At 43.7% G+C, this 24446-nt stretch overlaps 1 protein-coding gene across 3 annotated transcripts in view; it reads right to left on the bottom strand.

Moving 5' to 3' along the window:
• The window catches only part of DIAPH2 (diaphanous related formin 2), a 1637420-nt gene that overhangs the window by 1487377 nt on the left and 125597 nt on the right, over positions 1-24446 (bottom strand). For 2 of the 3 annotated variants that reach the window (XM_077484914.1, XM_077484903.1), the window contains exons 2-3: positions 22234-22266; positions 7089-7253 (exon numbers count right to left, since the gene is read on the bottom strand). In XM_077484914.1, coding sequence (XP_077341040.1) covers positions 7089-7253; positions 22234-22266 — 198 coding nt within the window. The remainder of the gene's footprint in view (positions 1-7088; positions 7254-22233; positions 22267-24446) is intronic. The other variant, XM_077484922.1, reaches the window with a different exon arrangement.

The following is a 24446-nucleotide window of genomic DNA, read 5'->3' as shown; positions in this document are numbered from 1 at the left end:
TACTACTACATACTCCTCACTGACCTCCCTACTACTACATACTCCTTACTGACCGCCCTACTATTACATACGCCTAACTAACCGCCCTACTACTACATGCTCCTCACTGACTGCCATACTATTACATATGCGTCACTGACTTCCCTACTACTACACACTCCTCACTAACCGCCCTACTACTACATACTCCTTCCTGACCGCCCCTCTACTACTACATACTCCTTACTGACCTACATACTGCTCACTGACTGCCCTACTACTACTACATACTCCTCACTGACCGCCCTACTACTGCATACTGCTCACTGACCGTCGTACTATTACATACGCCTCACTGACCGCCCTACTACTACTTACTGCTCACTGGCCACCCTACTACTACATACTCTTTATTGACCGCCTTACTACTACATACTCCTTACTGACCGCCCTACTATTACATACACCTCACTGACCACCCTACTACTACATACGCCTCACTGACCGCCCTATCCCTACATACTCCTCCATGGCCGCCCTACTACTACATACTGTTCACTGACCTCCCTGACACTACATGTTGCCAACTGACCACCCTGCACTGTATTGGATGAAAGGTTTAGCTATGGGAAACACTTTTTGAGAGATAAATAGTGCATTTTATATACAACTATATAGATCAGACCAAAATGAGGGACAAATGAGGAGGAAAGACAGGAGGGACAGATGGACTTTGTTCCAAATCAGGGACAGCCCCTCAAAATCCGGGACAGATCCTTCAAATCAGGGACAGTTGGGAGCTATACCAAGGTATGAACATAACCCAAAAGCCTCGCCACCCCTCCAGGGAGTGCAGATTACTTTCCAAGTCACGTGGCAGACGTATCAAACTTGACATTGGCTTCTTGGCTGTGTGTTTTGTGGTTTGGTTGGAGAGGCCCTTTAAAGCTAATTTTGTCACGCAAAGTGAAATTATGCTAATCTGTGGAAGATGAATTCATTATCTCGCCTGTTCCTTAGGAGCTTCTTGTCACATCTGTTCCTGAGAACACGTCTCAGCTGCGAGCGCGCGGGGCCGAAGTGAGCAACAATCTGCCACGGATGACGCCTGCTTTCTGAAACTTCAATGGAGCTCTTCAGAGTGAGCCAACGCTCAGAGGGACACGGCAAGGTGTGCCAGCGGGGTCTTTGGTTATATCACACTTACACTGCCACTTCCACCCGCTGCTGCTGTGAGAAGAGCAAGGATACCGAATGGATAAAAAGGACTGAAGAAACCTCTTATGTACTATATATCAATATACTAAGCAACATTGTACTGATGACACTATGTAGGTGACCATTGCTGACCTCTCCTAATGACCATGCTGCTCAGTCATTCATAGGCAGCTTTGTATTCTGTGAATGAATACAAGACTTCTTTTGGTTGGCTAAGGCAAAGTGTGTAATGTCATTTTCCTACCTCTCCACCATAGCCAATCAGAGCATGCTTTACGTTCATTCAGAAAATACAAAGCTGCCTATGAATGGTATTTTCTTTCTGGAGTTGAACAAGTAGCTAAGACTTCATACAGTTTATACAGCACACCCAGCGGGCGCACCAACCTCCAACATGAAACATGAACAAAGCATATCCCTCTATAGCATGGTTCTTCAAACTATGGCCCTCCAGTTGTTCAGGAACTACAATTCCCATCATGCCTAGTCATGTCTGTGAATGTCGGAGTTTTACCACGCCTCATGGGATGTGTGGTTTCGCAGCAGCTGGAGAGCCGTAGTTTGAGGATCCCTGCTCTATAGTGTGTGCTTCAGTGGTGGCCTGTCCATTAGGGGCGCACTGGCTCCGACCCCTCACTACACGCCACCCCCCTATATGCAATGGATAGGTTCATGCATAGCTGGAACCTATCCACGGCCACCCCCTATTAATGCGTCCGGCCCCCTTTCAAGGCCCCGGGCACATGAATTACAGCAGCCAGGATTTTTTTTTAAGCACTTTATTAGAACCAGAGGCTCTAATAGGCTTCATAATGGGGTGGGCTCAGAGAATGAAACTCTGCTCCCACCCAGGTGTGTTCATTCGCTGTTGGAACACCGATCCCCAATGCGGCCAATCAGAAGCAGGTGTGAGACACGTTTTCCGATAGGATGAAAAGAGAAGACTCCCGATTGGTCCCCGAGGAGGGAGGAAACGGGAGCCGCCGCCGCTGCCATGAAGATCTGTGGAGAGCAGGAGAAGGGGAAGCCGCCGGTGATAGTGCTTATGACCGACTGAGGGTATGGGTTGGCATATTGTTTGCTGCCCCCGCCCCAAATTTTTTTTTCAACCGGCTGTCACTGGTGTACTTGTCTCAATCCAGAGGACTAAGTGTAATTTCTGTCTGCTACCCCCTTCCTCTGGCAGGTTTCTCTGACACTAATGCCAGAGAAATGTAATTTCCTGCTATGTGATTGGCTCACTGATTTTTCCTGGAAGTCTGCTTTAAGATACAAGTCAGATTTTAGGCATCCTCTGCAATAGGAATTTCAGTTTTTGGTGAGATACAACCTTCCTAGGGTTAAATGAGGGAAGTTGCACCGATTACTGATTACTGTATGAGGCGATACAGATTCTGCAACTTTCCTCATTAGAATACTGAGAGTGTACCAGGTGATTACGAACGAACCAGACCCTCCCATTCAGTATCAGTCTACAAAAGGACATTTCTTCAAAAAAAGTTAGGAATCTGCTGCAGCAAAGTTTGTTATAATCCCTGCAATGTAACATGGATCACCCAGAGGGGATTGTATCTTTCTCAACAAAAGTGGAGCTCCTCTTTGATAAATTGTGAGATTCCAATTAGCAGAGCTTTCCAACATTTGGAATCCTTGAGTTCTCCCTTCAGGCCGAGAACTTTTGTTCATTTCCTTTTTTTTTTGTTTTTTTTTTCTATTGTTTTATTTTTTAATGAATAATAAATGCGTCAAAAATTCACAGTGTGAAAAAAAAAAAAAAAAGCAAATGAATCTGTTTAAAAGAGAGGATAATGTTTAGTAATTTGTTTTAATTTCATCTAATATTTTCAATCCATTTACACTGGGCGGCTGGCGTTAGTAACACTGCGGATATATTTAGCTTTTGTTTTCCCTGTTAATAGGGAATGACTCAACCCATTCCACAGGCGTAAGTATACGGCCGTTAAAACAAAGATCCTGCATTTAGGATCATAAACGCTTTGCAAATTATAGCCCCAACCTAATCACCTAATGGCCCCTTTTAATGCAGAAATGATTAAAAACAGATCCACATGCGGCGGTCTTATCGCTGACAGAGGCACGCGGCGGCGGCCTGACTGCGAGGGGAACGCTACCTTTCCGACTATGGCAAAAACGTTAAGGTCGTTGGTGGGAGACTGATGATCTTAACCACTTCAGCCCCAGAAGGATTTACCCCCCCCCCCCCCCCCCCCGAAATACCCCTGGAATTTTTTGCGATTCGGCCCTGCGTCGCTTTAACTGACAATTGCGCGGTCGTGCGACGTGGCTCCCAAACAAAATTGACGTCTTTTTTTTTTTTTCCCCACAAATTGAGTTTTCTTTTGGTGGTATTTGATCACCTCTGTGTTTTTTATTTTTTGCGCTATAAGCAAAAAAAGAGCGACAATTTTGGAAATAGAACCAGTATTTGTAACTTTTTTGCAAAAATAAATATCCCTAAAAAAAAAAAAAATGTCTTCCTCAGTTTAGCCCAATATGTATTCTTCGACATTTTTAGTAAAAAAAAAAAAAAAATCCCAATTAGCGTTAATTGATTGGTTTGCGCAAAAAGTTATTGCATTTTCAGTTTAACCCAATATGTATTCTCCGACATATTTTTGGTAAAAAAATAAATAAAAAAATCACAATTAGCGTTAATTGATTGGTTTGCGCAAATGTTATCGCGTCCACAAAATAGGGGATATATTAATGGCATGTTTTTTTTTTTTTTTTTTTTACTAGTAATGGCGGTGATCAGCGATTTTTAGCAGGACTGCAGAATTGCAGGGGACAGATCGGACACCTTTGACACTTTTTTGGGAACCACTGACATTTATACAGCGATCAGAGCTAAAAATAGCCACTGATTACTGTATAAATGTCACTGGCAGGGAAGGGGTTAACACTAGGGGGGGTGATCAAGGGGTTAAATGTGTTCCCTAGGGAGGGGCTAACTGTGGGGGGGAGGGGACTGACTGGAGGAGGAGAGAGATCACTGTTCCTGATCACCAGGAACAAACAATCTCACTCTACTCCCCTGACAGAACGGGGATCTGCTTTGTTTACACAGACAGATACCCATTCTGTCTCTGTGTGGAACGATCGCAGGTGGCCGACGGACATCGAGTACGCCGGACCCGCTGATTGGCTCCCGGCGGACGCAATGTCCACTAGCCACCCGCGGATGGGCGGGCATGCACCCACAGATCGCAGTGTACGCACCCGACCCAACTGCGACAAACTGGTCATTAAGTGGTTAAACCAAAAAGCAAACATATATTATATTGCAGCTCACCAATTCTTAGATGTGATGGCTGCATTAATTTTCTTTTTTTTATGCTTTCTTTCCCTTATTTTCATTTGGTGATCCGGCCAGTAAGTCTGTTGTTTTCCAAAAGAGCAAGTTCCCCCGCAGATGTCACTGTTAGAGGGTTGAGACAAACCATTTAACCAACTTGCTGACCAGCCGTCGCAGTTTTACTGCGGCAAAGTGGCACGGGTGAAACGATGTTATGTAACGTCGCTTTGCCCTGTGGCCACTAGGGGCACACGCATGCCCGCTGCATATCCCCGGAGCTGATGCGAGTGCCCGGCGTGCACCATGACTGCTGGGCGGGTGCGATGACCACCGGTCTCCCGTGATCGCTCGTAAACACACAGATCCCAGTTCTCTGAGGGGAGAAAAGACTGATCGTATGTTCATACAAAGTACTTTGTATGAACACACGATATACACATACAAAGTATGAACAGCAATCTGTCATCTCCCCTAGACAGTCCCCTCCCCCCTTCAGTTAGAACACACACTAGAGAACACAGTTAACCCCTTGATCGACCCCTAGTTTTAACCCCTTCCCTGCCAGTGAAATGTTTACAGTAATCAGTGCATTTTTATAGCGCTGATCTCTGTATAAATCACAATGGTCTCAAAAAATGTATCAAAAGTGTCCAATGTGTCTGCCACAATGTTGCAGTCCCACTAAAAATCACAGATCGCCGCCATTACTAGTAAAAAAAAAAAAAAATAATCATAAAAATGCCATAACTCTATCCCCTATTTTGTAGACGCTATAACTTTTACGCAAACCAATCAATAATCGCTTATTGTGATTTTTATTACCAAAAATATGTAGAAGAATACATATCGGCCTAAACTGAGGAAAAAAATAGCTTTTTCTTTAAAAATGTGGGATATTTATTATAGCAAAAAGTACAAAATATTGTGGGTTTTTTTTCAAAATTGTCGGCTCAAAATTTCTTGTTTATAGCGCAAAAAATAAAAACCGCAGAGGTGATCAAATACCACCAAACGAAAGCTCTATTTGTGGGGAAAAAAAGGACGTAAATTTTGTTTGGGTGCAGCGTCGCACAACTGCACAATTGTCAGGTAAACTGACGCAGTGCCGAATCGCCCCAAAATTCCCCGGTCATTCAGCAGCCAAATCTTCCAGGGCTGAAGCTGTTAACACTGACAGGGGTGCTTACAATGATCTTTTTTTCTCCCCATTTATGTAAAATCTTCATCCCAAAAAGGAAAAAAAAAAAATCTGTTTGCTGTAACTGATTATAAAGTGTGAGCTGGAGTTCCGCTTCAATATCTAAATCTGCTAGTGCATCTAATGGTGCGTACACACGACCGGGCTTTTCGACGGACTAGGTCCGACGGAATGAATCCGCTGGATGTTACGATCGTGTGTGGGCTCCAGCTGACTTTTTTTTTCCTAAAAGTCTGACGGACCTAGAAATAAAACATGTTTCAAATCTTTCCTACGGGCTCGAGTCCGGTCAAAAAATCTGTTCGTTTGTATGCAAGTCCGACAGATGAAAACCGACGCTAGGGCAGCTATTGGCTACTGGCTATGAACTTCCTTGTTCTAGACCGTCATCAAATCCGTAGGACTTTGATGTGCTTGAGTGTGGCCAAGTCCATTCGTTCGCAAAGTCCGTCGGAGCTCCGCAGAGAGTCCGTCGGGAACTCCGTCGGACCTAGTCCATCGAAAAGTCCAGTCGTGTGTACGCGGCATAACAGTCCCCTCCAGGCTGACGATGCTGCTGTCCAAAATTGCCCCCGGTGCTCCCTCATCCAGAGTAGAGGGGGTCACTCTAATATAGGAGATTAGTGTTACTGCCAATATCACCAGAGGGGAAAAAGCCTAAAAAAAAAACAGAAAAGTAATGCAGCCACCAAATCGAGTGATTGGTAAGTTGCAATATATTCCATTTTCTTTTTTCGGTTTAATACGGATTTTAATTGAACTTCTAGAGCAGGCTTTCTCAACCTTTTAACCCTAGAGCAGTGATGGTGAACCTTGGCACCCCAGATGTTTTGGAACTACATTTCCCATGGGGCTCCAGTACCAGAGCATCTGGGGTGCCAAGGTTTGCCATCACTGCCCTAGAGGAACCCCAGAAATAGTTTTCAGGTCTCGAGGAACCCTTACTAATAAAACAATTCATTAGGGGTCAATAGGAGCAATGCTCCTTATACTGGTGGTCCATAGGAAGAATGTTCCCCTTAAAGTGGTGCTCAGGATGCCACCCTTAAAGACAGCTAAAAAGATATTTTGTGTTTATCGTTCCTCCTGGCTTTGCTAAGTGATGTGGAACCTTGAACTCTGTAGGCACCATCAAAAAGGTGGTCCATCATCAGCCACATCTCAAGGAACTTCTAGAAACCTCTGGAGGAACCCCAGGGTTCCACGGAACCCTGGTTGAGAATGGCTCTTCTAGAGCCCCCAAGATTCATTTAAACCCCATTATACAACTAAAAACCAACTAAAAACCTTTGTTTGGCCTTTCCATTTTTTTCCCAACCTCATCTCCTCATGAGTCTTCGTCGTTGAAGCCATTGTAATGAACGAGAAGTCACTCACCATCATTTTCTCAAAGAGATCCATGATTTCCTTCTCGGAGAGATTCATCTTGCTTTCCTCCGGGATCGGGAACTCCGTTACTGCCGACAGCGATTCCGTGGGGTGCTGGATAAGCGGTTTCTCCTTTTTCACGCCAGATTTTCTGAAACTGGTTAACCTGTCTCTCTACGGAGTAAAAAAATAAAAATAAATGAATCATCAAAAAAAATAATAATATGTCAAGTATATTTTAATACCAAAATCCTACTTCCAACGCCAACATTAGCCCTAACACTAATGCGGACTAAGAATATCCTTAACTCTGACGCTTATTTCTTTAAAAGTATAGTTCACCTTTACCACAAAACTGCCTAGGCAGATAAGGGGCGTCTGTAGATAAAAACCAAACTGTGCCAATACCGATACATCCACAAAGGCACGATCTTGGAGACGTGGCGTGAAACTCAGTTTAAAATGGTCCACAGGGAATATTACCCGTTCCACACCAATATGGTAGACGCTACTAAAGCACAATTTCCCTGGTGTTCACTACCACATCCTAATTTACTCCACCGCCTCTGGGAATGCCCAACCATTGCTAGATATTGGAACTCGGTGCTAGCATACATTTTCAAAATCAATAAGATCCAGCTACCCAACAATCCGTTATTGTGTATATTTGGATGTGAAACACCAACTTCCACAACATCATCAGTAGGCTCTCTCATCCCTACACAATGGACTCGTCTAACTCTCCTAGTTGCTGGTAGGATGATCATGTCCCATTGGATTAAACCAACACCACCCAGCCTTCCAGCTGTGGAACGCACAATGTTATCGCTCTTCAACCTTGAGAGACTGGACACCAATCGTACTCAACTAACTCTCACTTTTTTGCAAGATGGTGTAAACCTAAGTCTGGCCATACATTATTCAATTTTCTTGCACAGTTTTCTTTTAGACTTACCAAAACCGAATAATACAAGGTCAAACCTAAACATCTTTGATTTGTATGCAATTAGGCAGGCTCGTGCACTTCATAGTTGAAGGTAAATCTAAAGGAAATTGAATAAGAGAATTGTATAATGTATGGCCAGCTTAACTCAGACACCAACCCTAACAATAACCGTAACTTCAACACCAGCAATACCCCCCAACCCCAATGCTAACCCTAGCAATAACCTCAATGCTAGCAACTCTAATGTTCACTTAAACAATAACCCTAATTTCAAGGCTAATAATAACCATAACTCCACACTACCCTAACATCAACGTTAACCCTAACAACCTAATTCCACTAATAGCCCTAATAAAAACCTAAATCCAAAGCCAACAACAGCCCTAACTAATGACAATGCTAACAACAGCCCTAACTGTAAAGTTAACCCTAACAATAACCCTAACTCCATGGCTAACAACAGTCCTAGCCCTAAGACGCTAACCCTAACAATAACCCCAACTCAAACATTAACCATGGCTAATAACATCTAATGCTAAACCTAACAATAACATAACTCCACTAATAGCCCTAATAACAAAAACCTAAATCCAATGCTAACAACAGTCCACGCCTAACCCTAAAGCGCCAACAATAACTATAACTCCAACACTAGCAATACCCCCAAATCCACTGTTTACCCTAGCAGTAACCCCAATGCTAGCAACTCTAATGCTAACTTTAACAATAACCCTAACTCCAAGGCTAACAATAACCCTAACTTCAACATGAATAATAATCCTAACTCCAACACAAACAATACCCACAACTCTGAAGCCAACTCTAGCAATAACCCCAATGCTAGCAACTTTAATGCTAACTTTAACAATAACCCTAACTCCAACGTTAATAATAACCCTAACTTCAACACGAATAATAACCCTAACTCCAATGCTAATAATAACCCCAACTCCAACATTAACTCCTAACAATAACCCTAACTCCAACGCCAACAATAACCCTAAATCTATGCTAACCCTAACATCAACCCTTCACTCCAAAGCTAACCCTAACAATAACCCTAACTCTGATGCGAGCACTAACAACAACCTATTTCCACTAATAGCCCCCAACAAAAAACCTAAATCCAATGCCAACAGCCCTAACTGTAACACTTACCCTAAGAATAACCCTAACTCCATGGCTAACAACGGTCCTACCCCTAAGACGCTAACCCTAACAATAACCAACTCCAACACTAACAATACTCCCAACTCCAATGTTAACCCTAGCAATAACCCCAATGCTAGCAACTCTAAGGCCGCGTACACACGGGCGGACTGTTCGCCCAACCTTGTCCGCTGAACAGTGTTTGGGCGGACAGTCCGCTCGTGTGTGGGCTTTCAGCGGACAGTTTCAGCGGACAGTTGGACGGACAAAGTCTTTCGGAAATTCCGAAAAACTGTCCGCTGAAACTGTGTTTGAGCGAACAGTCCGCCCGTGTGTGGGCCTGTCCGCTGTACTTTCGAAATGAGCGGACTGTTCCCGCTCGGAAAGTCCGCCCATTTCGAGCGCGTGTACAGGTAGGCGGGGCCCGTGAAGGAGACGTCGCGGGCTCCGCCGCCTGGAATGGGCTTAAAGGGGAACCCCAACGCCGAAAAAAATCGGCGTGGGGGTTCCCCCAAAGTCCACACCAGACCCTTGTCCGAGCACGCTACCCGGCCGGCCAGGAAAGGGGGGCGAGCGAGCGCGCCCCCCCTCCTGAGCCGTACCAGGCCGCGTGCCCTCAACATGGGGGGTGCCTTGGGGAAGGGGGGGCCGCGCGGCCCCCCCCCCACCCCAAAGCACCTTGTCCCCATGTTGATGAGGACAAGGGCCTCTTCCCGACAACCCTGGCCGTTGGTTGTCGGGGTCTGCGGGCGGGGGGCTTATCGGAATCCGGGAGCCCCCTTTAAGAAGGGGGCCCCCGGATACCGGCCCCCCACCCTATGTGAATGAGTATGGGGTACAATGTACCCCTACCCATTCACCTGTGAAATAAAGTACAAAAAAAAACACAACACAGGGAAAAAATATTTTATTGCACAGCTCCGGGGGTCTTCCGTCTTCGGGGGTCTTCTCGCCGGACTCCTCCGCTATCTGTGTGTAGCTCTTTTACTAGCGGAGGAGTCCGGCTTTCTTCCTCCCCGCCGCCGGCCTCTTCTCCCAACTTCGGGGGTCTTGTCCCCCTCTTCGGTTCTTCTGCCGGGCCACCGCGCCTTCTTATAGCTCTTTTACAGGCGGTGGCCCGGTCTTCTGTCGCCGCTGCCTTCCGTTCTTCTGTCGCCGCCTTCGGTTCTTCTGCCGGGCCACCGCGCCTTCTTGTAGCTCTTTTACAGGCGGTGGCCCGGTCTTCTGTCGCCGCTGTCGTCGCCGCCGCCGCCGCCTTCCGTTCTTGTTCTTCTTCTTGTTCTTCTTCTTCTTCTCCTGGAGATGTTGACTCGACGAGCTCTCCGGCCGGAATGCCAGAGCCGCGCTGTGCGGTCACTTATATAGTGACAATGGGGCGGTGTCACATGGTATATGTCACATGTTCCTGGCCGGCCGGGTAGCGTGCTCGGACAAGGGTCTGGTGTGGACTTTGGGGGAACCCCCACGCCGATTTTTTTCGGCGTTGGGGTTCCCCTTTAAGCCCATTCCAGGCGGCGGAGCCCGCGACGTCTCCTTCGCGGGCCCCGCCTACCTGTACACGCGCTCGAAATGGGCGGATTTGCCTCCTCCTTACGTGGGCGAGTCCGTTCATTTCAAAAGTTGAGCGAACTGTTTGCCCAACCTTGTTCGTCAAACAGTCCGCTCGTGTGTGGGCAAGTCCGCTCATGCAAATTTTGAGCGGACTGTTTGCCGAAACTGTTTGACGAACAAGGTTGGGCAAACAGTCCGCGCGTGTGTACGCGGCCTAATGCTAATTTTAACAATAACCCTAACTTCAAGGCTAACAATAACCTAAACTCCAACACTAATAATAACCCTAACTCCAATGCTAGCAATAAACCTAACTCCAACACTAACAATACCCACAACTCCGAAGCTAAACCTAGCAATAACCCCAATGCTAGCAACTCTAATGCTAACTTTAACAATAACCGTAACTCCAAGGTGAACAATAACCCTAACTCCAATGCTAATAACCACCCTAACTTCAACACAAATAACAACCCTAACTCCAACGTTAATAATAACCCTAACTTCAACACGAATAATAACCCTAACTCCAACGCCAACAATAACCCTAAATCTATGCTAACCCTAACATCAACCCTTCACTCCAAAGCTAACCCTAACAATAACCCTAACTCTGATGCGAGCACTAACAACAACCTATTTCCACTAATAGCCCCCAACAAAAAACCTAAATCCAATGCCAACAGCCCTAACTGTAACACTTACCCTAAGAATAACCCTAACTCCATGGCTAACAACGGTCCTACCCCTAAGACGCTAACCCTAACAATAACCAACTCCAACACTAACAATACTCCCAACTCCAATGTTAACCCTAGCAATAACCCCAATGCTAGCAACTCTAATGTTAAATTTTAACAAAAACCCTAACTTCAAGGCTAACAATAACCCAAACTCCAACACTAATAATAACCCTAACTCCAATGCTAGCAATAAACCTAACTCCAACACTAACAATACCCACAACTCCGAAGCTAAACCTAGCAATAACCCCAATGCTAGCAACTCTAATGCTAACTTTAACAATAACCCTAACTTCAACACAAATAACAACCCTAACTCCAATGCTAATAATGACCCTAACTCCAATGCTAACAATAACCCTAACAATAACCCACAACCCCAACAATAACCCCAGCTCCAACATTAACTCCTAACAATAACCCTAACTCCAACACCAACAATAACCCTAACTCTATGCTAACCCTGACATCAACCCTCACTCCAAAGATAATCCTAATGCCGCATACACACGCCTGGACTTTCCGGCAGACTAGGTCCGACTGAATCAGTCCATTGGACAATTCAATCATGCGTGTGCTAATCTGATAATTTTTCATTAAAAAAATCAGACGGACCTAGAAATAGAACGTGTTTCAAATCTGTCCGACGGACTCATTGCTATCGGGAAAATCGTTTGTCTGTATGCTGGTCTGACAGACCAAATGCGACGCAAGGGAAGCTATTGGCTACTGGCTATTGAACTTCCTTTTTTAGTCCCGTCTTACATCATCACGTTCAAAACAAAGGACTTTCGAAGGGAGTTAGTCTGTTTGTGTGTAGGCAAGTCCGTTCGTTTGGAAGGTCCGTCGGAAATCCGCCGAAAGTCCGTCGGGAAGACCGTCGGACCTAGTCTGCCGGAAAGTCCGGTCGCGTGTACGCGGTATGACAATAACTCTAACTCTGATGCGAACACTAACAACCTATTTCCACTAATAGGCCTAACAAAAACCTAAAGCCAATGCCAATGGCCCTAACTAACTCTAACCCTAAGAATAACCCTAACTCCATGGCTAACAGCAGTCTTACCCCTAAGACGCTAGCCCTAAGAATAACCCTAACTCCAAAACTAACCCTAACAATAACCTTTACTCCAATGTGAACAATAACCCTAACTCCAACACTAAACCCAACAATAACCCCAGCTCCAACATTAACCCTAACAATAACCCTAACTCCAACACCAACATAAACCCTAAGTCTATGTTAACCCTGACATCAACCCTTAACTCCAAAGCTAACCCTAATAATAACCCTAACTCTGATGCAAACAAACAACCTTCCATTACATTTCCACTAATAACTCTAAAAAAACAACTAAATCCAATGCTATCACCTACCCCTAACAATAAACCTAACACCAACCTAACGCTAATGCCCCATACACACGGTCGGAACATTCCGACCACAAAATCCGTCTGATTTTTTTCAGACGGATTTTGGCCACAACTTGTCTTGCATACACATGGACGCACAAAGTTGTCAGAAAATCCGATCATTGGGAACGAGGTGACGTACAAAACGTATGACGGAATTACATAGAGGCCAGTAGCCAATAGCTTTCGTCTCCAAATTTTTTCTGAGCACGCATGCACGCACGCACTTTGTGCGTAGGAAATTCTCTAAACGCGATCGGAAAAAGTCAGATCGGATGTTGTTGTCGGAAAATTTTAGATCCAGCTCTCAAACTTTTTCCGTCGGAAATTCAGACAGAAAAAGTCAGATAGAGCCTGCACACGATAGGATTTTTCGACAACATAATCCGATCGGACTTGTTCTGTCTGAACTTCTGATCGCGTGTATGGGGCATGACGCTAACCCTAGCTCCAACGCTAACAATAACCCTAATTCCAAAGATAAACCTAAACTCAGCCCTAATTTTTTTTTTTTTTTGGTTTACAAAAAAATCAGCCCTAATTTTAACAGTAACCGTAACTCTAAATTCATTGCTAACAATAAATGTATTTATGACACTAACCCGAACAATAACACTAACCACAACAATTACTTTAATCCCAACACTAACAGTAACCTTTTGTTTGCTAACAAAGTTGCATGTCAACACTGACATGGAGATCACATGGCTCTGTTGATAAACAAAGCCATGTCTGTGATGAACAAAGATACATTATTAACAGTTGCAACTTTATTTAAGTGTTGTTTATAAATGTATATGAGTGTTGTAAAAAAAATAAAAAAAAATAAAAACATTTAGAAACACTTGTAAACATTAAAATAATAAATGTTTGCCATTCGTCCACATCCTTATATTGCAAATTACTAGTACTTATGAAAAATTGTAGTAGTAATAATAATAATAATAATAATATTTTTATTATTGATATTTTAGTTAATGTGTAATTATTAATACTACTATTATTGTCATTATTAAATACTTATATTTCTACTAGTACTACTACAAAAATTATTATATCAGCACGAAAATTAACCTCCAGCTTTTCTTTTTTTTGTTTGTTTTTTTTTGTCTGTTTTTTTGTAAGATACGGTGATGACGATGGTTAGAACCTCTATCAAGTTTTTTTTTATTGCTGTTCCTATTGTGAGAGCGTTCATCTGAATTTCTCCATTGCCCTGTACAGGAAGTGAGGTTAAATCTCTAAACAAAAGTTATGACAATTCATACGCTTCGTAAAACAAAACATGAACAAAAAAAATAAAAAATTCTGATGCTGTTCTTTAATAGAAATCACCTTGTATCTTTTGTACTGAGCCATGAAAAAGCCCTTGTAAATGCCATTACTGCTACGGTATATTATCAAAAGTATTAGGACGCCTGCCTTTACACAGACATAATGGCATCCCAGTCTTAGTCCGTAGGGTTCAATATTGAGTTGGCCCACCCTTTGCAGCTATAACAGCTTCACCTTCTTATGGGAAGGCCGTCCACAAGGTTTAGGAGTGTGTCTATGGGAATGTTTGACAATTCTTCCAGAAGCACATTTGTGAGGTCAGGAACTGATGTTGGACGAGAAGGTCTGGCTCGCAGTCTCTGCTCTAATTCATCCCAAAGATGTTCTATTGGGTTGAGGTCAAGACCCTGTGCATGCCAGTCAACAGGGCCGGACTGGCCTACTGGGATACCGGGACATTTCCCAAACCTTGTGGACGGCCTTCCCAGAAGAGTTGAAGCTGTTATAGCTGCAAAGGGCGGGCCATCTTAATACTGAACCCTACGGACTAAGACTGGGATGTCATCAAAGCTCATGTGCGTGTAAAGGTCCCAAAACTTTTGGTAATATAGTGTATGTGGCAAGTCTGTGCCTGGCTCATTTTGCACATTAATCTTCTATATGTTAATCTATAAAACAAAAAATTATTATATATATATATATATATATACACATACACAGTATCTCACAAAAGTGAGTACACCCCTCACATTTTTTGTAAATATTTTCTTCTACCTTTTCATGTGACAACACTGAAGAGATGACACTTGTCTACAATGTAAAGTAGTGAGTGTACAGCTTGTGACATACTGGAGCAGAGCATGATCCTCTCTCTTTGGAGACTGGGTCACAGGGCAGTATTCCAACATAACGACTCCAAACACACCTCCAACACGACCACTGCCTTGCTAAAGAAGCTGAGGGTAAAGGTGATGGACTGGCCAAGCATATCTCCAGACCTAAACCCTATTGAGCATCTGTGGGACATCCTCAAATGGAAGGTGGAGGAGCACAAGGACTCTAACATCCACCAGCTCCGTGATGTCATCATGGAGGAGGGCAAGAGGACTCCAGTGGTGACCTGTGAAGCTCTGGTGACCTCCATGCCCAAGAGGGTTAAGGCAGTGCTGAAAAATAATGGTGGCCACACAAAATATTGACACTTTGGGCCCAATTTGGACATTTTCACTTAGGGGTGTACTCACTTTTGTTGCCAGCGGTTTAGACATTAATGGCTGTGTGTTGAGTTATTTTGAGGGGACAGCAAATTTACACTGTTATACAAGCTGTACACTCACTACTTTACATTGTAGACAAGTGTCATTTCTTCAGTGTTGTCACATGAAAAGATAGAAGAAAATATTTACAAAAATGTGAGGGGTGTACTTACTTTTCTGAGATACTCTGTGTATATATATATATATACAGTGGTGTGAAAAAGTGTTTGCCCCCTTCCTCATTTCCTGTTCCTTTGCATGTTTGTCACACTTAAGTGTTTCGGAACATCAAACCAATTTAAACAATAGTCAAGGACAACACAAGTAAACACAAAATGTAATTTGTAAATGAAGGTGTTTATTATTAAATGTGAAAAAAAATCCAAACCATCATAGCCCTGTGTGAAAAAGTGATTGCCCCCCTTGTTAAAACATACTATAACTGTGGTTGTCCACACCTGAGTTCAATTTCTCTAGCCACACCCAGGCCTGATTATTGCCACACCTGTTCACAATCAAGGCATCACTTAAATAGGAGCTGCTTGACACAGTAAGGTCCACCAGAAGATCCTTAAAAGCTACACATCATGCCGAGACCCAAAGAAATTCAGGAACAATTGAGAAAGAAAGTAATTGAGATCTATCAGTCTGGAAAGGGTTATAAAGCCATTTCCAAAGCTTTGGGAATCCAGCGAACCACAGTGAGAGCCATTATCCACAAATGGCGAAGACATGGAACAGTGGTGAACCTTCCCAGGAGTGGCCGGCCGCCCAAAATTACCCCAAGAGCGCAGTGACTACTCATCCAAGAGGTCACAAAAGACCCCACAACAACGTCCAAGGAACTGCAGGCCTCACTTGCCTCAGTTAAGGTCAGCGTTCATGCCTCCACCATCAGGAAAAGACTGGGCAAAAATGGCCTGCATGGCAGAGTTCCAAGGAGAAAACCACTGCTGAGCAAAAAGAACATCAAAGCTCGTCTCAATTTCTCCACAACACATCTTGATGATCCCCAAGACTTTTGGGACAACATTCTGTGGACCGATGAGACAAAAGTGGAACTCTTTGGAAGGTGTGTGTCCAAGTATATCTGGCGTAGAAGGAACACTGCATTTCATAAAAAGAACATTATACCAACAGTAAAATATGGTGGTGGTAGTGTGATGGTCTGGGGCTGTTTTGCTGCTTCAGGACCTGGAAGACTTGCCGTGATAAAAGGAACTATGAATTCTGCTGTCTACCAAGAGATCCTGAAGGAGAATGTCCGACCATCTGTTCGTGTACTCAAGCTGAAACGAACTTGGGTTCTGCAGCAGGACAATGATCCTAAACACACCAGCAAGTCCACCACCGAATGGCTGAAGAAAAACAAAATGAAGACTTTGGAGTGGCCTAGCCAAAGTCCTGACCTGAATCCTATTGAGATGTTGTGGTATGACCTTAAAAAGGCCGTTCATGCTCGAAAACCCTCTAATGTAACTGAATTAGGACAATTCTGCAAAGATGAGTGAGCCAAAATTCCTCCAGGATGCTGTAAAAGCCTCATTGCACGTTATTGCAAACGCTTGGTTGCAGTTGTTGCTGCTAAGGGTGGCCCAACCAGTTATTAGGTTTAGGGGGCAATCACTTTTTCACACAGGGCCATGATGGTTTGGATTTTTTTTCACCTTTAATAATAAACACCTTCATTTACAAATTGCATTTTGTGTTTACTTGTGTTGTCCTTGACTATTGTTTAAATTGGTTTGATGTTCCGAAACACTTAAGTGTTACAAACATGCAAAGGAACAGGAAATGAGGAAGGGGGCAAACACTTTTTCACACCACTGTATATATATATATATATATAGAGAGAGAGAGAGAGAGAGAGAGAGACAGACATTTTGCTGTCTGTACTGCAAACCTATGTACTTATTTTAGGTTCGTTACTCATTTACAAACATCTGACTCTGAGTCTTTGGCCAACTCCATACAGAAGTTACAGAGAGCAGAATTTGAAATCTGGAGTCTTGGTAACAAGGGTGGAATATTAAATTAGACCAAAAAAAAAAAGAAAAGAAAATGGAGCCAGGATTGAAAAATAACATCTAATTTTGCTCAGCGTAGCCCGGGTTCAGCTAGTTGTAAATATCTCTGAAATGGAATCGCGCTATAAACAGCTACAGTGTACCATTATCAGTAATGGGAAAAGAATAGGCTCATTAGAGTATGGAAGAGCTATATGACATGCTAATGATGTGATAATTAAGGTGTCAGAGTATAGCTAACAATCGGAGAGTGCCTCTTCCTCGGCTGATGGCGTTGGGGGGTGAAAAGTGCGCCCTTGATCTCTGACTTTCGTTGGCTTCGATGTTTATACCCCCTGGAGCTGCTGCTTGCTCTGCATGATTTTTAAAGGAGCAGAATCCTGGTGAGTATATGAATTCTGCTATGAGTAGATGGGAAGTGGAGAGTGGCTACTGATAATTATAGTCAACCCTACATTCCGGATGGCAATACATTTGGATTGAATGTCACAGATTTGGGTGGACAAATCGTAATCCAAATTTAAGTGGTTTTTGGTTTTGGATTTCCAAAAGGCTTTGAGGAGAAGAAAGACCCAAGGCTGCTCTAAAAGTTGTGTCCACCTTCTTCTGTTGCCCGAGCCCCCTAATGGCGCGTACAGACGATCGGATTTCCCGACAACAAAAACCGTGGATTTTTTTTTTCCGGCGGATGTTGGCTCAAACTTGTCTTGCATACACACGGTCACACATATGTTGTCAGAAATTCCAAACGTCAAGAACAAGGCGACGTACGACACGTACGACAAGCCGAGAAAAATCAAGTTTAATAGCCGGAGCGGCTCTTCTGCTCGATTCCGAGCGTGCGTGGAATATTGTGTGCGTCGGAATCGTCTACAGACGCTCAGCATTTACGACAACTCATTTTGTTGTTGGAAAATTTGAGATCCAGCTCTCAAACATCTGTTGTCGGAAATTCTAACAGCAAATGTCCGATGGAGGGTACACACAGTCGGAATTTCCGACAACAAGCTCCCATCCAACATTTGTTGTCAGAAATTCCGATCATGTGTACGCGGCATTTGATTGAATTCCAGTTCCACCAAATCCCACCATTCGATCTTAGTATCCCGGGTAAACTTTTTACAGTAAGTGACTCAGGCTGTTTTTTTTTTTTAACCTAATTATTTTGTCAGGCCAAGCTATCAGGAGATTCCCAAACCATTCTGCACAGTTTTCCATTGATTGCTGCTCTGTAAAAAAAAAAAAAAGTGCACGCTCTTTGATGCCTGGTTTGCATTTCCATTGAGTGCAATATGACTTTCAGTTTCAAATTTCTAGTTTTGGGAGCTTCGTAAATTTTTAAAAAAGCTCAGCTGAACCACAGCCGGTTCAAGTTTTCAGAGGTTGACTCTTTTCATCATTGGGACAGCATGGAAGATACAATAAGAAAGCACCAATGGAACCACATCTTCCCAAAAAAAAAGCTAAAGATCAGCTCTTTATACAGCTAAGGTCCCGGGCCCAACTGTTAGCCCTTTGGTACCGATTGTATGGCACGCCAGTCTTTGGCCATTGCCAACAGTATGTTCTAACACTCTTCAGTAGGACACCATGGAAACGTTTGGGACTTTAGAGAAGGCGTAGGATGTGTAAATCCAATGCCTCCATGCATATTGATATGAAAGAGCAGAGACATTTTTTTTAACACTCTTCTGTAACACTTAATCTACTGAATGTTGTGTGCTTGCCTATAGTGTGTATTGAGGGCCACAGGTGAGGCCCCTTATATCTAGTTGACCACCATTAAGTTAAGAAAACCACAGTGACTTAGTAAAGTTGGCCACACACCATTAGAATTTATTCAAAAATTTTCATTTTCAGGGCATTCGTTCAATTTTCTAATAGTTAGTGACTATTGTTTTTGACCATAGTGATGAGAAAATTTAAAGGGGCAAGATGGAACATTTTTCTTTTTTCTTATTATAGAGCTCAGTGAATTGGCCTGTTCACTTCCTTGGCCAGGAACCCCCAACCACAATAGCAAATGGGCAGGGAATGTAGCAGGTTTTGTCAGGGAAGTCATGACCGTGCAGCAGGACTTGCACGACAGATGCGCACATTCACGCCACGTCAGCGCATGCACACGTGCGCCTGTCACCAATGTTGGTGCCAAAGGGGCTATTTAAAGTGAATACACCAAAGATTCTGTGCTGTTTGGTGTGCAGCTCCTGTTATCCGTGCTGACCTTTGATCCTTGACCCGGCTTGCTCGATACCCCGACTCCGGCTTGTTTCTTGGACTTCTCTTCTGCCTGCTGCTCTGCCTCATCCACCAGAACGTTACTGACCCGGCCTGCCTGACTCTGCATCTACTCCTCCGGCCTGCTGCGACTCTGCTCTGTGAATCGCACCTGTTCCTGTTCCATCTGCGATCCAGTCTGCCACGGTTCTGGTCTACCGGTCTGCCTGCTGCACCTCCAGCCACGAGCATCCAGCCATACCGATACTGGACTGATTCTAGGCACTCCTGGGTCACTGTGCTTCTGTGGCTGTTGTTCCAATCTCAAGAGCTCACAAGAAGGTGAGGCAAGAGAGGCTCTCCTCTACACATGACAAGGTTACATCATTGTCTAAAGATGGCATCATAGCCATACTTGGGCAGCGCTGTCAATGGTTGCTTAGGAGCCAGCGGCTGCTGGCAACCACCGCGTCCTTACTAACCACTGACAGTATCCAGCCCATTCACTTGCATGTCCAAGAATTCTCAGCCATGTAAATGTAAATGGGCAGAGAAAGATGTCTTACATCAATGCCCAAATATGGACATGTGGCAATATTTGGGCAAGGTCACAACTATCCCTGCCCCTTCCTTTATATAGCCAATCACAGCTTTGGGAGATGTGGCTAATGTTACTGCTAGGAGACGGTCGTGTGCGATGGATCATCTTTTTTTGTGTTTTTGTGACAAGTCGGTGGTGGCACCTCATTCGATGACATTCAAAAATTCATTCAAAAATAAAAATAAAAATTCTTGGTACATTTGATGACATTCAAAAAATTGTAAAACATTCTCAGCACATTTGAAAATTCTCAGCATATTCAATGACATTTCAAAAAAAGAAATAAAAAAAAATTTATTTTATATATATATATATATATATATATATATATATATATATATATATATACACACACAAAAATCTCAGTTTATGCAATGACTTATTGAATGTTGTTCAAAAGTTCTTCAAAATTTAGTTGGTTTTTACCATACGATCTTGGATTGAGAGGACTTTCCCCAAACAAAAAACACATACATGGTTAGATTTTAGTTTATTCAAGAAAAACATTTCAGTCCTGCCTCTTTGGAATTTCTTGTCACTGAGGCTGAAAAGTTTCAAACAAAATTCTATAAGCGTATGGCCAACTTCAGTCTCCATCAAGGAGCTTTCCCCCTTATTTCCTAACCTAGTGACCACACATAGGGGTTGATTTACTAAACCTGGAGAGTGCAAAATCTGGTGCAGCTGTGCCTAGAGGCGATTCAGTTCGCATTGTGCTCTATACAAGTATTTCATTCATTGATTCATTCATGGTAACCAATCAGCTTCTAACTTCAGCTTGTTCAATTAAGCTCAAAAAAAAAAAAAAAAAAAAAACTGGAAGCCGATTGGTTTCTCTGCACAGCTGCACCAGAATTCTTCACTCTCCAGTTTTAGTAAATCAACCCCAGAAAGGCCCCTTTCACACTGGGGCGGTCGTCGGCGGTAAAGCACTGATATTTTTAGCGGCGCTTTACCGTCGTCTTAGCGGCGGTATGCGGCCGCTACCGGGGCGGTTTTAACCTTGCTAGCAGCCGAAAAAGGGTTAAAACCGCCCGCACAGCACCGCTGCAGCGGAGCTTTTGCCGGTTATATAGCCGCGCTGCCCCATTGATTTCAATGGGTAGGAGCGGTGAATACACCGCTCCTCCACCGCTCCAAAGATGCGGCTAGCAGGACTTTTTTTCACCGTCCTGCTAGCGCACCGCTCCAGTGTGAAAGCCCTCCGGCTTTCACACCGGAGTGAAAGGGGCTGTTTTTTTCAGGCGCAATACAGGCGCTATTTTTAGCGCTGTAGCGCCTGAAAACCGCCTCGGTGTGAAAGGGGCCAAAGTGAAAAGAAAGTGAAGTACCTCTCCACCAAATAAAAAAAAAAAAGGTTCAGCGTTTTAAACCTTATTCAGATAAACTTTGCTGGAGTGCGTCCCATCTGCAGATACCGATTTCCATCTACAGCTTAATATCGTAGCCTATAAATAGATATTATTGTACATTGCCGCAAGGCTTCCATCAGTGGCGCCTCCATAAATATAAATCCAAATTAATTAAATTCCCCTAAAACTTTGGACTCAAACATCAAAAGTTATAGACTGCAATTGTAAAAATTATTAAGAAAATAAGAAATAAAAAAAAAAAAACAACAATATATAGAAAATAACAAGCAATGAGGGTAACAAAATCAGATTTAGTTTTTTTTTGTTTTGTTTTTTACGATTTTGGCAAGTAAATCATTTCATGCACTTAAAGGCAATTATTTCAAATTAGGAGCATTAGAGTCTCTCATAGAGGAAATTATAATGATGATGAAAATTCCCAAAAGCACCAAGCGTTAAAAGACAAATGGACAGCGATGATTAGAGTGAGATCCCGATGTAATAATCATGTCGCAAGCAACAAGCGTTATATATCATGCACATGCTTTAGTATCATTGGTGGAAAAAAAAAAGGTTTAGTGACCAGGACACACAGCATGCAAGAGAGGTCAGAAATCCCCTTACCACGTCGTCCGCCAAGGTTTTTATATGAATGTTCTATAGAAAATTAAACAAGGAGAATAAAGTAAACACAAAGTAATCAAGAAAGGAAAAAAAAAATAAAAATAAAACACAAATCACCAGTCCCAGATCAATTGAGTAAGAATAATTATAGAGATATTATCATAAATCAGGGCTCTGAGAACATTGCACTGACTATGTTTTTCTTAAAAAGAACCAGTCTTGATTGGGCTCACGCAAATATGTAAATTTTAAGTCTCGAAAGGTCAGTTCACTCAAAGCTGATATTTCAGTGATCAGTAGATGTTGGAGAGCTCAATCACTTGATCAATTCACGTATCTCCAGGGGAAAACCCAAGGTCTGCACACCTGCGGTGCCCATTTCAAGGGGCTCCCACCAATTCCTGAGCCAAGTTCTCAGGTTCTGTATATGAGCTGTGTTTATTATGAGGGGTTCTCACCATCCCTATGATACGTTCTCAGGTCTGTACACATGTTGTGTTCATTATGAGGGGTTTCCACCACCCCTGTGCCGAGTTCCCAGGTCTGCACTCCTGCTGTGCTCATTATGTGAGGTTCCCACCATCCCTAGGCTGAGTTCCTAGATCTGCACAATTGCTGTGCCCATTGTGAGGGATTTCCACCATCCCTGCACTGAATTCCCATGTCTATATACCTGCTGTGCCCATTAAGAGGTGCTCCTGACATTCCTGCCCTGAGTTCTTGTGTCTGTATGTCTTCTATGCCCATTATAGGGTTTCCCCCATCGCTATGCTGAGTTCCAAGGTCTGTATACCCACTGTGCCCATTATGAGGGTTCCCCACCATCCCTGTGCTGAGTTCCCAGGTCTGTACACCTGCTGCGTCCATTATGAGGGGTTTCTACCATCCCTGTGCTGAGTTCCTGTATCTGTACAATTGCTGTGCCCATTGTGAGGGATTTCCACCATCCCTGCACTGAATTCCCATGTCTATATACCTGCTGTGCCCATTAAGAGGTGCTCCTGACATTCCTGCCCTGAGTTCTTGTGTCTGTATGACTTCTATGCCCATTATAGGGTTTCCCCCATCGCTATGCTGAGTTCCGAGGTCTGTATACCCACTGTGCCCATTATGAGGGTTCCCCACCATCCCTGTGCTGAGTTCCCAGGTCTATACACCTGCTGCGTCCATTATGAGTGGTTTCTACCATCCCTGTGCTGAGTTCCTGGATCTGTACAATTGCTGTGCTCATTGTGAGGGATTTCCACCATTCCTGCACTGGATTCCCATATACCTGCTGTGCCCATTATGAGGTGCTCCTGACATTCCTGCGCCGAGTTCTTGGGTCTGTGCATCTTCTATGCCCATTAGAGGGTTGCCCACATCCCTATGCTGAGTACCCAGGTCTGTACACCAGCTGTGTCTATTATGAGGGGTTCCTATCATCCCTGTGCTGAGTTCCCAGGTCTGTTTGTATACCCACTGTGCCCATTATGAGGGTTCCCCACCATCCCTGTGTTGAGTTTCCGGGTCTGTACACCTTCTGTGCCAATTATGAGGCTTTCCCACCATCCCTGTGCTGAGTTCCTGAATCTCTACACCTGCTGGGTCCAATATGAGGGTTTCCCACCATCCCTTTGCTGAGTTCCCAGGTTTATGCACCTGCTGTGTCCATAATGAGGGGTTCCCATCATCCCTAGGCTCAGTTTCCATGTCTGTACACCCTCTGCATTCATTATAATAGGCTCCCTGCTATATTTTTTATTTTATATCATGCAGAGTGTAAGAGGAAGAGCTGGAACACACACAGGTGGGCAGGAACACCCAAAACTTCCAGATACACAAGAACGGAGGCAGCTAATATTGTGGGGAGATGTCACTGCTGGAGTATCCAAGACATATAAGAAACCAGTGGTGACTCGGCCATCCAGGCTTCACCTACAATTAAATATCACTTTTGAATGCACTTGCCCCTTAAATCGTTGCATTTGTGCAGACTTGTTTATCTTGGCCCCCTCATTTAACTGTTGGTGGACTCTCAGCCCTAGTCATCAAAGCAGGGAGGCCCCTGAGATTCAGTTGTTGTCCTACCTAATACCCATCATGCTAGCTGTACCCCCAGCTCCTGAATGTGCATAGTCATGTATTAAAAGAGATGTATGGGATTTTTTCTTATGTTGAATCCTACTTATTTGGTGGATGCAGCATCGGTCCTATGCTGAATCTGTCCCCCG

The sequence above is a fragment of the Lithobates pipiens genome, unplaced genomic scaffold (genome assembly GCF_037356315.1).
Source record: "Lithobates pipiens isolate NorthernLeopardFrog02 unplaced genomic scaffold, aLitPip1_a1.2 Scaffold_1, whole genome shotgun sequence".
Classification (NCBI taxonomy): Eukaryota; Metazoa; Chordata; class Amphibia; order Anura; family Ranidae; genus Lithobates; species Lithobates pipiens.
Note: the sequence above shows the minus strand (reverse complement) of the source record. Positions and strands in the feature narration are given on the sequence as shown.